The following is a 14,509-nucleotide window of genomic DNA, read 5'->3' as shown; positions in this document are numbered from 1 at the left end:
GGCGGAGGAGAGTCCAGCTGTGCAGCAACGTTGGATTTATTTATTGCATCTCTTTAGCGCGACAGATGAATGGTTATTAAACTTTCAGCAGGCTGATAAAAATGATAATGCGCCTTTGCCGTAAATCTGCTTTATCGACGGATGGGGACTTGGTTGGTTATAGGGTGCTTGTGTGGGGGGCTGGGTAAGCGTATGCGATCGATAGGAAATGATGATTTTCCCCCTCTCATCCTGTCTGATGGTTCCATTTGGAGCCTGCGTGCTGGTGCTCACACATCTGGGGAAGGGAAGGTCATTCCTCCTGCCCAAATGGGGGGCTGAGCTGGGGACAGGGCAGGCACAGAGGGGTGCTGGGGGTGAGCTCCAGCAGCCAAACATTGGGAACCGCTGCACCAAAATCACTCCTGACGCGTTCTTCATACCCCAGGGATGGATGGGTCCTGTTCAGATGGGCCACCTACACTTACAGCAGAGCCTGATTAGGGGCAGAGGATTAAAGGCCGTGGGGGTTGGTAAATGGGGGGCTTTTCATGTGTCTTTGTGGTTTTAAAACCAATTGCTTCTGATCTCTGTGCCTGCAGCCGGTTGCAGTTGCCATCCCCAGCCCAAGCCAGGGCAGTGTGTGACTGCCGAGCTGTGGTCGAGTGGGGGCTGCGCTTCAGGAGCCCTGGTGTTGCTCTCACGTTGCTGAATTGTTTATGTGTCAGCACCTGCATCTCTCACTGGGATGTACTGGTGTCCCTCCGCACTGCCTGTTCTGCACTGTCCGTGCTCCCCGTCCCTCCTCGCCCATCCCAGGTCACTTTGCTGCCCTAGCATCTAGCACAGCATCTCCTGCAGCAGCAGATGCGGAGGTCTCGGATATAACAAACCATATATACTATATATATATGTATATATATAACAAACTTGTAGCCGCGATGGCAGGCAGTGCGAGTGACACTGGGAACACACTGCTGTGAGTGTTTGTGTAGCCTCTGGTGAGGGGATTGCATCCGAGGTTTTGTGGTGCTTCCTGAAGCACTCCCAGCGCCTTGTGACCGCTCTGCACAGGCAGCTCTTTATCCTCGGGCTGCTCCAGGAAGCCAGAGCAGCGATCATGGAGACGCCTTCGAGATGAGCAGTGACACAGGCACAGCCCTGGTGTGAGGATGCTGAGGGATATGGGGATGCTGCAGGATGGGACATCACCAGGAACACACAGCGGTACCAGTGAGGTCCGGACTGGGTGTGCTGGTGCCACTGGGAGAGCGGTGATAGCACTGGTCTGGATCCCCAATGTCCTCACTGCTGTCTGTTTCCATACAGACCCCCCACATATTGTGTCCAGTGCTGGGCCCTCAGCTCCAGAAGGACAGGAACTGCTTGAAAGAGTCCAGCAGGGCCACAGAGATGCTGGAGGGAGTGGAGCATCTCCTGCTGAGGAGCGGCTGAGGGAGCTGGGGCTCTTGAGCTTGGAGCAGAGGAGCCTGAGGGGTGCCCTCATTCCTGGGGATCCATTGGGAAAGGGCAGTGTCAGGAGGAAGGAGCCAGGCTCTGCTCTGGGATGGCCAATGCCAGGACAAGGGGCAATGGTCCCAAGCTGGAGCACAGGAGGTTCAAGCTGAAGATGAGGCCAAACTTTGTGAGTGTGAGGGTTCTGGAGCATGGCCCAGGCTGCCCAGAGAGGTTGTGGAGTCTCCTTGTGTGCAGACCCCCAAAGCCCTGGCCGTGTTCCTGTGTGACTGCTCTGGTGATCCTGCTGTGGCAGGGGTTGCACTGGGGGAGCTTTCCAGGTCCCTTCCCACTCCTCACATTCTGTGGTTCTGTGATCCCTGTTCTCTTGAAATACCAGATTCGCCCCTCCTAGTGATACCAAGGAGCCTTTCATCCTCAGCTCTGTCTAGGCCGGGACCTGGAGCGGTGGTTGGTGTTGGCTAACTGCACCAAAGCTCACTAGCCCAGGTGAGCCCATGGCTCGCAGCGTGCCCACTGCACGTATCCACTGTGTTCTCACAGTTACACTTCATAAATCAGTGCAGTGCAAATAACTCACTGGGTTTTCTGCTGAAGGAGGGCAGGAGGCTGATACCTGGAGAGGCTTAAGGTCATTTTTTGGGTCATGGTTTGTCACTTCTTCCCTACCAATGGATCTCATTTGCTCAATGGCAGCTAGGAGCAGAGAGGGCTGCTTGCTGCCCTTTCATCTTTCAGTCCCCACAATCTACCACTACTTCACATCTTCCCCCAAGGAACCTCCTTGCAGCAGCGTCCTGGGCTCTCCTTACGTTGGGCACCAAGCGGGGCTGTGCTGGGCTGCACCCGCGTGCTGCAGAGGTCAGCGTTCCCCATGCACTTGTCTAAAACCATGTTCTGTGTTTTCTGTGTGAAGGTGCTGGTCCCTGTGCAGGCAGGGGCAGCAAATCTGTTGTCAGCAGGGCCTGCACACGTGTAACGAGAGCAGATTATTTCTGTTCTCCCTTACTTTGCTGCCTTGAGGCAGGTGGACAGATTATGGAGGATGGAATGTGTGTTTATCAGTCCTCTCCTGTCTTTTCATCAACCCCCCCTCTGGTGACCCCGTTTTCTGGAGGGATAAAGCGAGCAGCACAACCTCATTTCTCCAAGCTGTCGTGAAGTCTGATTAGAGCAGCAGAGGAGCTGTGGTACCGCGTGTGCAGCCGCTCGGTGCGGCTGCTCTGCGTGGTTCGTACCCACAGGTACAGCCCCGGCTCTGCTGGTGCTGCCACCCCATTTTGGGACCTTGCTACCCCGGTCTGAGTCCCGTGCAGGCCCTGTCTGTCACTGCAGGGGGACTGAGGGGTGTAGGTGCAGCACATCCACACCTCTGCATCTGGGTTTGGGAAAGCTGTTACTGCACCAAAGCAGGAGTGAGCTGGATGGGGTGAGCGGACATTAGGAGTCTTGAACACTTAAACTGCTTCAGCTTAAACAGGTATTTCAGGAAATGAGCAGTTTCAGACCGTGTGGCACGTGGATAGGTGTGATTTAAAATACCTTTTGCTGTGTCAGCATGGGAAATGCTGCCTGCTGGTGGTGCTGGGTTGCTCTTGACTCGTTTGAAAGTGCCGTAGAGCGATGGTTGTGGTGTTCATCCCATCTGAGCCGAGCCCCAGGTTTGCTATAAGCATTTCTGTGTAAATGATGATTTACACCCCGTGCTGTAACCCCTCTGCTGCTGGCAGTCCTGGCCCCACAGGCATCGGCTTATTCTCTAACTGGGTCTGTGTGGAGGGCACAGCACAGGTTGGTACATCGCCGGGTGCTGTGGGGAGGCAGTGCCCATCCTCAGCCCTGGGCAGTCTCTGTTTGCACTGTTGACGTTGCCTGCGTGGCCATGAGGGGAGCGCTCCCCCGTGCCCTCGCTGCCCGCCGCCCCTGTCTCTGCAGAACATCGTGTCCAAGAACGCCATGCAGTACCGCGGCAATGCCCAGCACGACGCGCAGGAGTTCCTGCTCTGGCTGCTGGACCGCGTCCACGAGGACCTGAACAACGCGGTGAACTGCAGCAGCATGGCCCCGCTCAAGGTGAGGGGCTCTGCGGGGCTGCAGCTTTGCCTACGGGCCTTGGTTTTAAATTAGAGCTCCCGCTTGGCTTCTCGACTCCGATAGCTCAGATGAAACGAGAGCTTGGGTTGCAATACCATTTGTTTCTGGCCCTGGCAATGTCTGAGCGGTTTAATGAGGCCCTGACACCACCATTTGTGGATGGTGCCATCCCGCTCTGCAAGGCATTACGGGGTGACTGCCACATCTGCAGGGGGATCCCTGCCTTTCCTGGGGCTGCCCCAGCCACCTCACATTCCTGCATAGCCACCCCTGTGAGCACAGCACACCCGTTATCTAAAATCTTGGCCTTTTTCTGGTGGTTTTGGGCAAGGAGGGCACAAACCGGACTAGGAGTGCTGGAGCGGTCTGCGGTGCACCTAGCATTTGTTCCTCTCTTGCAGCCACCGCTGGAGGATGACGTGCTGCTCGAGGGACCAGCCTTTCCAATCAGCAGTACTTTTGTGCAGGAACTCTTTCAAGCCCAGTACAGGTATGATTATTTTGTAGATTCTGGGGTATTACTGCATGTGTTGGTGACTCCAGTGTAATTCTGCCCTGTCGCTAGCTCCCAGTGCAGCTGAGACTGGTGTCGCTGTGTTAACAGCTGCTTCCAAATTCCTGCTAGATGAAATCTGAGCTAAGATTTGCTCCAGAGGAGGGAGAGAGTCTCAATGCTTCATGTGGTGCTTTATATGTGCTTTATATTCTGTGAAAATCTGCAGTATTTACCGCGCTTCGCCTGCCTGGTGCACCCTGAAGCACATCAGGGCTCCCTGCAGCAGGGACCTGGGGCAGCTCAGTGAGCCCGTGGCAAGGTCCAGAGGTGTCTGGAGGCTGCTGGGGAGTTACAGATCCCAGGCATTTCACAGGATCCCGGGTGTTTCACAGGATCTCAGGCATCTCCCAGGATCCTGGGTGTTTCACAGGACGTTGGGTATCTCCCAGGGTCCCAGGCATTGCAGTGTTCCTGTTAGCTGGCGCCTGGGGATTCTGAGCTGAGCCTTTCGCTGCCCCTTCAGGGCTCTCTCATGAGTTCCCCATCCTTCCTGAGAAGGGAGCTTTCTAATTTCAGAGCTAATGCAAGCAAACGGCCTGGTTTCCAGTGCTCCTCGATGGGCTGTATCTGTGCTGCTGTAAGAGCTGTAATTGCTGGCGCTCTCCCCAGTATTCACCAAGCTTCCTCTGCAAGGAAGAGGCCCTAATCCTGGTATAAAGCACAAAGCCGGCGTAAGGAGCAGGTTAAGTCTGAGAGCGAGAGGTGAATTGTCTGAGTGAGGAGGAGGAGCTGTGCTCCTGCATTGCCAACCATCACCATCTCCTTCCCGTCACTCCCCTTCTCACACAGAAAACCCTTGCAGCTCTTCCGTGCTGCAGCCACTGCTGGTGAATTATTAATTTTGCAGTGATGTTTATTAAATGCCAAGCTCACTGACTGGAGTGAATTCTTTCCTGGCATGCCCTGTAATGAACTTCGAGGCTAATTACTTTAGAAGGATCTAGAAACGAGGAGCCCATGGTTGACAGCAGCTCTGTCACAGCCGCTCTGCGTGGAGGAAGAGGAGTGGGAAGGGGCAGCTGGGTTATTTGTGATTGGGTTTCCCTGTTCCTGATGCAATGAGCTCTGACCATGCCCTGTTCCTGATGTCTGTGCCAGGTCCTCCCTGACGTGCCCGCATTGCCAGAAGCAGAGCAACACCTTCGACCCTTTTCTCTGCATCTCCCTGCCCATCCCGCTGCCTCACACGCGGTACGTAACTGTCTGAGCTGAACGGTGGCTGCTTCCCAGGCGCAGAGCGGTGTTTAATTTGCTGTGGAAGGAACGGGGATGTCAGCAGAATCTCTCCAGGAGGTCTTTAAAAAAGATAGATAGGACCATATGGGGATTAATTTTTCTGCCTTGCTGGTACATTGGAAAACTGAGCCTTTTTCTTGTTTCAGAATGGCTCTTTGCCTCCACCATTAGCTTCCTGTAGAATTAATTTTTGGGAGAAAAAAATACCTTTGATTCAGGTAACCAAAATGTTTTGCTTTTGACTTAAGTTGTAGCATTTTAAAATTGAAAACGGGAAAAGGATGAAACACTTTTTTTGCTTACTTTAGAACAGTCTCACTGATCGCTCCAATTTCAAAAAGTGAAGTTAAAAGCTTTCCTGCAAAACGCTTTGCATTTTTGGAAGGCAGCTGTTGCCAATGAGGGGAAAAAAACCTCCAGGGAGGGGAGAGAAAATCCAGACAAAATGTTCAGGGTGAAACCTGGTGTTCAGAGGACGGGTGTGGGTTCCAGGAGTAGTGGAACAGAGTAAGGATAGATCACGTTGAATGTGATGATGTGGCGGTTGGTGCGGAAGCCCCTGCTCCACTGCCCAGTGAGGCTGCCCGGGCTTTAGGGCAGGGTCCCTGCTCAGCCACTGCCCCCTCCTTGTCCCCAGGCAGCGCTGGGGGCTGCAGGGGGCAGGAGTTGAGGATGCCCTGGAGCGGCCGTGCCCTGCAGCGGCTCTCTGGGTGCTTTAAGGTGCTCCCTTGGACTGAACTGAGCTGCATTACAGGGCCTTTGTTGAAAAACTACAATTGCCTAGTAATAGAGAGTTTTATTTTCCATTTTATGGGCTTTTTTGAGGAGACTCTGCTTGTGAGAACAAGTAACACCAGTCCATGTAGTAAGAAAGGAGTCTTTTCAAACGTATCTGGCTGTGGCTGAGCGTCACTCCAGTGTGAGGTGGCTCCAGGCTGTCCCGAGGGCCCTCTAGGGTAGGTCCAGCTGGGATGCACCGGACCGGGCTGGCTCTGTCCAGCCATGGAGCTCGCAGCCCAGCCCAGCCATGCCCCCTGCTCTCCGCAGGCCGCTCTACGTCACCGTGGTGTACCGGGGCAAGTGCTCGCACTGCATGCGCATCGGCGTGGCCGTGCCCATCTGCGGAACGGTGGCCAGGCTGCGGGAGGCCGTGTCCTCGGAGACCAAGATACCCACGGAGCAGGTAACGGGCTGGCTTTGTCACCACCGCTCCAGCGGGAAGAAGCGCGGGGGCTTTGATCCCATGTCAGATACATAGAAATGGAAATTCGCTGTCTGTGGTTGCGGGGGAGTGGGGCAGTGGTAATCTGGGCCATGCTTTTGTCCATTGGCTTTTCGAATCCCGGTGACGTTGGGATAGCATTCTGCTGAGCGTGCAGACCTGCCTGATCGCACGGTGCTTTGTGCATCCTGGCAGTGAGGAGCCATCGGGCACCTACGGGGGATTCCTCTGTAGGGAGAGCTTCAGCAAAGCTGTCAGTTCCCACCAGAACCACTCCACGTACCACCTTCACCCCAGCTTCTCCTTCACGTCAGTCCTTCTCCCTCTCCCTTGCTCCTGGCCGATGCTGGGATGTTTTGAGGCTGTTTTGAGGAATGTCCTGTTGCAGCAGGAAGGTCCCAGTGGTTCAGTGGGTTCTGGTTTGCTGACTCTAGATCGTGCTGACGGAGATGTACTACGACGGGTTTCACCGATCCTTCTGCGACACCGATGACCTGGACACCATCCATGAAAGCGACTGCATCTTTGCCTTTGAGACCCCGGAGATATTTAGGCCCGAGGGTATCCTCAGTCAGAGAGGTGAGTCAGTAAGCCCACGTGGTGCCCACCTCGGGTGATGGGTGAGGGAGGCTTGTTCTGGAGAAGGATTTACTTGGGAGTAGAAGTCCCACAAGTCTCTGGTGTATTGATTTCAACTCGGCCTTGTCCAGGCTCGTTCTGGCAGACTGTAATGGTGGTGTCAGCCGGGAGGCTGTGGAGAAGCGATGTACCCTGCTGCTTCCTCTTCCCAGGCTGATTCTGCAGGCCAGGCTGGCTCAGTGTGAAACCTGCTGTCAGGCTTAATGTGCAGACCTGCTGGGGAGCAGGTGAAGCCACTGAATTGGTGTTATTTAAAATCAGATTGCCAGTGATGGATAAACAGTCTCAGGAATGAGCAAACACTTGGAGAGCTCAAAAGCCTCAGCTCCTCTGCATCTGCTTCTCAGTGAAAGGGAATGATTGCATCCTGGGTACACAGAGCGTAATCAAAGGCAAATTTTATTATTGGAGGTAATAAGTAGGGTTTCTGTCACTTAAGCTTTTCTTGCGGGCAGACAAAGCTCTGAGTACTTGTACAAATTGCTGTGAAAAATCAGTTAGGTGAGCACTTGCATATAATTTACTTCTGTAAAGAAACAGTCTATAAAAAGTAATTGCTCTTTGAAGCCTTCAAATAAGTAATAAAAATGCCTTGATTCCATGCTAACCCGCTCCTCTGCAGCCACAGGAGGGTTTCTGGAGGGGGGCATCAAGGCACTAGAGGCAAATGACATAACGAAATGTTTCCTCTCTCCTCATTTTTCAGGAATACACGTGAACAATAACCTGAATAACTTGAAATGTGGCACTGAGCACTCCCGAACAATATCCTACTCTCAAGGAACAGGGAAGCCTGGGAAACTGGAGCAGTCCTCTACCAAACCAGCAGCAAACGACAAGATCGTCCTGCTGGTGTGTAACCGGGCGTGCACTGGACAGCAGAGCAGAAGGTGACTGGGAACTCGGCAGTCTGAGCTGCTCCTTAACTCACCGGGGGTTTTACTCACTGTAGGGAAAACACAAGGCGAAGGAGCGACAGCTTGTGTTCTAGCTTGCTAAAAGGTGCTAAAGAACATGTAGATCACAAAACATTAGTGAAGGCAGCAAAGTATTGCTAATTTTGTTGAACTTCAGATAGTCTGGTGTTAGTGGTGTCAGACAACAGCGCTATCCACTGGTGTCAGCGAGCAGAGAGCACGACTGACCAGATCCTGGTGTTTTTAATTGGAGCGCAGGCAGTGGGCAGGGGGAGGTGAGAAACCACCATGGCAAAGGCATTTGTACCACCATGGGCTGAACCATCTCAGCCGCTCCAGTTTGTTTCTCACACAGTTATCCCAGCCGAGCTCTGCAGCCCAGAGTGAGCAGCTTGGGCACAGAGCAGGGCTGCAGACCATTAAAAAGGACCCTCTGCACAGGCCATGGCCACGTTTCCTCAGAGTTGAGCACCTCTCCTCTGGTAACAGGTTTTTAGATGAGTTTTCACATGCCTGGTTTCTGGGGAGTTTCATGCAAAGCGTGAGGAGAATGGCACTGCCAGAGTTTGGGGATCCGATTGCTGCACAGAATTTTATTTTCATTGCTCCCTCCAATGCTGCTCTCTCCTGTAGGTTTGGCTTGCCCTTTGTGTTGCATCTGGAAAAAACCATTGCGTGGGATATCCTGCAGAAGGAAATTCTGGAGAAGATGCAGTATTTCCTGCGGCCTGCAGCCTGCATGCAGGTGAGGCAAAACTGTTGGGAGACTTCCAGCTCCGTGTGCCGTGAACTGAAGGGGAAGCCAGTCCTTGGAGTGATGGAATCGCTGAACCCATGGCTCCCCAGTACTTCCTCGTGCAGTAATTCACTGAGATGCCTTCTGCTCTCTCTGCAGGTTTGCCCATTCAGCCTGCGAGTGGTCAGCGTGGTGGGCATCACGTACTTGCTACCTCAGGAGGAGCGGCCCCTCTGCCATCCGACCGTGGAAAGGTGAGCTGGTCCTTGCTCCCCGGAGCTGACGGGGGCTTTTCGGCTGGGGATGCGGTGTGTGGCCCTGCAGACAGGGACAGCCATGGTGTGGATGTGTGGAGTGGACCTCTCAGCCATGAGGAGAGGGGAAGTGATCGAGTGTCCTCATGGAGCTGTGCAAGGATGGCTCTGCTGTGTCGTGCCATGTGGAATCTACAATGAAGAGAATGGGTGTTACTCCCTCCATGTTTTTTTTAAATTACTGTTGTTCTTTAGAATTGTTTACAGTTGCCTGTTCTGTCAATAAGTGTACATTTATTTACAGAACTAACGTACTTAGGTAAATGCAGTTTGCCCGCTTTGCCGTGTTCTTTGCCGTATGAATTCCTTTGCAAACTTGAGCTGTGTGGGAGCGGAGGAAGGATGAAGGGTTGGTGGAGAGAGGTTTTATGCATGAGAAAGAAAAGGTGGTCTCACTTCTGTCTGCTCCTCTCTGCAGGGCATTGAAATCCTGTGGACAGGGTGGAACCGCTCATGTGAAATTGGTGGTAGAATGGGACAAAGAAACGAAAGATTAGTAAGTATTGAGTAGGAAGCCCTCAAGTGTGTTCAGCTCGAGAGCGATGCTTGCGGCCGGCTTGGCTCTGTGTGAATTGTGCACCCCTCGGCAAACTTGGGACCCCTCAGAGGGGCCACTCCATGCCCTGGCCCCAGGGACAGAGAGGGTCTGGGTGCCCCAGGCTTGCTCCCAGTGCGAGTCCTTTTCTCTGTAGCCGGGGTTTTATGAAGCAGGTGCCTCACCTGTGGCTCCTTCCCCACAAATCACGCTTGTGTGAGAAGGTTTGTGGGCAGTGAGATTTTGTCTGAGCTGAACCAGAGTGGGTGCCTACCGAAGCTCTTCACCCCCATGTTCTTTGCCCTGGTGGATCTCTTTGGGTCAGCTCTTGCTCTGAGCAGGACAGATCCAGGAAGGAGCTGCTGACGCTGCCCCAGAGCAGGACAGTGCGGGGAGCGGGCGGCTGTGCTGGTAACCGCGTTGTCTCTGTGCTGCAGCCTGTTTGTGAACACGGAAGAGGAGTACATCCCTGACTCCGACAGCGTCCGCCAGCAGAGAGAGCTTCATCACCAACCTCAGACCTGCACTTTATCTCAGTGTTTCCAACTCTACACCAAAGAGGAACAGGTAGGGACCAGGCTGCAGCAGCAGAGACGCAAGGGTCTGGCAGGTCTGTGTGCTGTGCGTGCTCCCATGCTCAGCAGAGTTGCTGTTTGCAGCAAACCTGATTTGTTGAGATGGGAGAGTAAATTTGTAACAGCACCAGTTACCAGTCCTGCTAACAGAGTTTGTCGTGTTTGTGTCTTTGCAAAGACGCATTCTCACTGGTGGACAGTGAAAATCTCTGCAGTCTGTGACTCTGCCGTTGGGACGTTGAAGGAAGAGGGTTCCCAGAGGGCAGCACGGTGTCAGAGATGAAATTCAAAGTACACTGGTGGTCTTTCTGTTCCAGTTCTCTCTTTGCTGCTGATTTCCTTGTGAGGATACTTCTGCTCAGGCTGCCAAGCCCGCCTGCTTTCTGGCTTTGTGTTTCCTCTCCCTCACTTCAAAGGCACTGGGGTTTGCAAGGTGGAAATGGCTTCTCTGCACAGCAGCACTGCCTGCGTTCTGCCTTGCAGTGGGAGGCACCTCCTGCGTGAGGCACACGTGTCCCTTGTCACTGTTTTGGAAAGCATCACTGAGAACTGCATTTCCAATGAGTTTGGTAAATGCTGGAGGCAGATGGGGTGCAGGGGTCAGTGTCTGGAACAGCGGCGTGGTGAAAGCTGGGAATTTGGCGTCCCGCCTGGACGCCTTCCTGTGCAACCTCATCTGGGTGTTCCTGCTCCGGCAGGGGGATTGGACTGGATGAGCTTTGGAGGTCCCTTCCAATCCCTGACGTTCTGTGATTCTGTGATTTGCGAACTAACACCCACTCGTGTCTCTCCCTTGCAGCTCGCCCCAGATGACGCGTGGCGATGCCCACACTGCAAGCAGCTGCAGCAGGGCAGCATCACACTGAGCCTCTGGACCTTACCCGATGTCCTCATCATTCATCTCAAAAGGTTTAGGCAGGTAAGGAGGGCCCTGACCAGACCCCTTCAGCAGCAGCTGTTCTGCCCTGCATGCCCCTCTCCTGGGTTTTATTTTCCATCACTGCAGCTCATGCTGTTCTCTGTTTATGCAGGAAGGAGACCGAAGGATGAAACTCCAGAACATGGTCAAATTCCCCCTGAGCGGCTTGGACATGACTCCGCACGTCGTTAAGCGCAGCCAGAGCAGCTGGAGTCTGCCGTCGCACTGGTCACCCTGGAGGAGACCCTACGGCCTCGGCAGGGATCCTGAGGACTACATCTACGACCTGTATGCTGTCTGCAACCACCATGGCACCATGCAAGGGGGACACTATACAGGCAAGTATCCTTGACTGAAGGACCTAACCCAGCCAACAAGGGCAATACCAGAGGGGTTATTTTTATGACTTTGACGAATGGAGCAATGCCTGTGGACCCCAAATGTTCCACTGTACATTCCTCCCTCCCTCCCTGTTTTTTTTTTACTCCTTCAGAGTAACGTAACTGGCCTTTCGTGTTTCCAAAAATGCTCCTGGCCACTCAACACAGAACTTCTGTATTTGCAAGAGGCAAACCTGAGAGTAGTAGGCGCAAGGGAAGTCTAACAGCAATGTGTTTTCTCTCAGCGTACTGTAAGAACTCGGTCGATGGCCAGTGGTACTGCTTTGATGACAGTGACGTTCAGCAGCTTCCTGAAAACGAAGTCTGCAAGCAGACAGCTTATATTCTTTTCTACCAGAGACGCACAGCAATCCCATCATGGTCTGCTAACAGCTCTGTGGCAGGTAAGGCCTTGTCAGGCAGTGATGGAGTTTGTCTGTCATGGGTACTTTGTCTTTCTGAACATTTTTCTGCCCAGCTCTGGTCTGTCCCAGAACTCAGAGGCTTGGCTCAGTCTGCTGCTGCTGTGGGAAACTCCATGGCTTCTGTTGAGGCTGTGGAGATGGGGGAACTCCTCCACCCCATGGGAAATTCTGCTCAGAGATGCCCTTTTCCGCACCATGACACAAAGATGTGGCGAGTTCATTCCCTCCAGCAGCGCCGTTGGCCTCAGTAGGCCAAATGATGGTTGAATCTGAGCGAGCCAGGGGCAGGCGCAGCCTTGGTGTCTTGCGTTTGGGAAGGAAAGGGTTTTCACTGCAGCACGTACCTGACTCGGCGGCTATCCAAGGTTTCACATGCTCTGCAGCTGCACGCTGCTGCCTGACGTGTGTGCCCGATTCCTTGCAGGCTCCACCAGCTCCTCGCTCTGCGAGCACTGGGTCAGCCGTCTTCCCGGCAGCAAGCAGCCCAGCATCGCCTCGGCAGCGTCGTCGCGGCGCACGTCTCTGGCTTCGCTCTCGGAGTCGGTAGAGCTGACTGGGGAAAGGAGTGAGGACGATGGTGCGTATCGGCGCTGCAGTGCGTGGGGATGCTGGGCTGTCTGTCTTTGTTAAGAGATCTCTACTAAATAGCTGCACAATGTGTAGTTACTCCAGCAGCTGGGGAGGCAGGCACAGGAGGGGATGGGTTCAGGCACAGGTGAGCTTTTCTCTATGAAAAGATGGAGAAGAGCACAGCAGGGACCTTAAGGTCCTCAATCAAGAACTCTCCATGGTTGTGTTTTTGATGGGTTTTACTGCGGCACCATTGCAGGAGGCTGACAAATCACTACAGCTCAGCATAGGTGCTGCTGTGCTGCAGGTGTGAAGATACAAATTCACTGTGTGTGCAAATCACTGCTCAGTCCCTGGCTTTGCCTGGCTCTTCCACCTGCTGCCATATAACTTTTGGGAATGTGGAGCTTCAGGGGCCAGCGTGAGCATTTTGGAGCGGGTGTAGAGGTGTCCCTGCAGCAGTGCTGTGGTGACTCAGATCTGGCCATGGTGGTCACGTTTCCAAAATGCTTGTGGTTGTGCTTAGTGTTTGTAAGTACAAATACATTGCTTTGTCTAAAGAGCTAGGAGTCCTATCTTGCCTTTTACAGGATGGTATGGGAAAATATTCTTTCAAACAGAAAAATGTATTTCTGGGAGCAAAATCACAGTTGGTGAATTTATTGCTAGTTTTAAGGACTTCTGAGGTGCAAAACCTGTTTGGTGCCCTGATGCTCAGGGGTGGGAGGAAAACGTGAATTTTCAGTGGTAGGCTTCAGAGAGTTTCCTCTGCGACACTAGCAAATAGCAGCTGTTGAATTCCTTCCTCAAGAAGCTGTGTGTGCAGCAGGCATGAAGAGATGGGCGGATGGCGTGGTGGTGTCGGTGGAGGGTGGGATCCGCGGCTGCAGCTCGGCTTTCGGACTGAGGGTGTCGCTTTCTTTCTCCGCAGGAGGGTTTTCCACTCGGCCCTTCGTCAGGAGCGTCCAGCGCCAGAGCTTGTCGTCGCGATCTTCCGTCACCAGCCCGCTGGCCGTGAGCGAGAACGGCGTCAGGCCCTCCTGGTCCCTCTCCGCAAAGCTGCAGTTTCGCTCCAACTCTCCCTCCCGCTTCTCTGGGGACTCCCCCGTGCACACCTCTGCCTCCACCCTGGAGAAGATCGGGGAGGCCGCTGACGATAAAGTCACCACCTCCTGCTTCGGCAGCCTGAGGAATCTCTCCAGCAGTTACTTGGAGCCGTGCGACGGCAGCCGGCGGGAGCACAGGACGCCTCGCAGAGCCCCCCTGGCTGTCATGGAAGGGGCGTTCAGGGACGAGTCCGTGGTGAGGACGTCCAGCTCGGATCTTTCGGACGGCTGCGGTAAGAGCTCTGTGCAGCCCGACAGGAACCACCCAGCTTTGGACCCTTTTGACAACAACAACCAGATCGCCTTTGTTGACCAGAGCGACTCTGTGGACAGCTCTCCGGTGAAGGAGGTGAAAGCCCCCAGCGGGACGGGGCTGGCAGCGGAGAAGGCAGGGGGCACCCCCAGGAAGGCGCACAGCTCCAAAGGGGCTTCTGAGCCAGACAAAAGTCTGCGGAAGGGAAGGACAGTGTTACCTCCCCAGGACACCAAGGTCTCTCGCTCCTCTCCTCCCCCACTAAAGAGCTCCCAGAAGGTTTCCCGCTCCAGGAGTAAGACGGACTCCTCTAGGGCCAGCGGGCGACACGGGTCTCCTGCTCCCGCCCCGGCTAGGAAGGACCATGGCACGAAGCCCATGGAGGTGGCCGCCCCGCTGGCTCAGCAGAAGCAGAAGTCAGGGGGGTCTCCATCCTCCGCAGCGGCCAAGAAAGCCCCGTCGGGCTCATTGACTAAGGGCTCTGCTGCCGGGAGGAGCCGGGCTTCAGAGCGCAGCCTGAGCAGGGAGGGCTCCAAGGTAAGTCTGGGGTCGGATAAAGCGAGCGTTACCAGCAGCT

General features: G+C 54.2%; 1 protein-coding gene across 1 annotated transcript in view; it reads left to right on the top strand.

Moving 5' to 3' along the window:
- The first annotated feature begins 3,396 nt into the window (after positions 1-3,396).
- The window catches only part of LOC104547273 (ubiquitin carboxyl-terminal hydrolase 31-like), an 11,630-nt gene continuing 517 nt past the window's right edge, over positions 3,397-14,509 (top strand). Inside the window, 16 exon segments of the mRNA XM_010192889.1 lie at positions 3,397-3,528; positions 3,951-4,039; positions 5,204-5,296; positions 6,389-6,524; positions 6,998-7,142; positions 7,909-8,092; positions 8,753-8,864; positions 9,015-9,109; positions 9,588-9,665; positions 10,142-10,271; positions 11,079-11,198; positions 11,311-11,536; positions 11,824-11,982; positions 12,428-12,580; positions 13,505-14,506; position 14,509. The exon segment at position 14,509 is cut by the window's right edge and continues 517 nt beyond it. Of these exon segments, the coding sequence (XP_010191191.1) occupies positions 3,412-3,528; positions 3,951-4,039; positions 5,204-5,296; positions 6,389-6,524; positions 6,998-7,142; positions 7,909-8,092; positions 8,753-8,864; positions 9,015-9,109; positions 9,588-9,665; positions 10,142-10,271; positions 11,079-11,198; positions 11,311-11,536; positions 11,824-11,982; positions 12,428-12,580; positions 13,505-14,506; position 14,509 (2,840 nt within the window). The 5' untranslated portion in view covers positions 3,397-3,411.

This window comes from Mesitornis unicolor, unplaced genomic scaffold (genome assembly GCF_000695765.1).
Source record: "Mesitornis unicolor isolate BGI_N332 unplaced genomic scaffold, ASM69576v1 scaffold18189, whole genome shotgun sequence".
Lineage (NCBI taxonomy): Eukaryota > Metazoa > Chordata > Aves > Mesitornithiformes > Mesitornithidae > Mesitornis > Mesitornis unicolor.
Note: the sequence above shows the minus strand (reverse complement) of the source record. Positions and strands in the feature narration are given on the sequence as shown.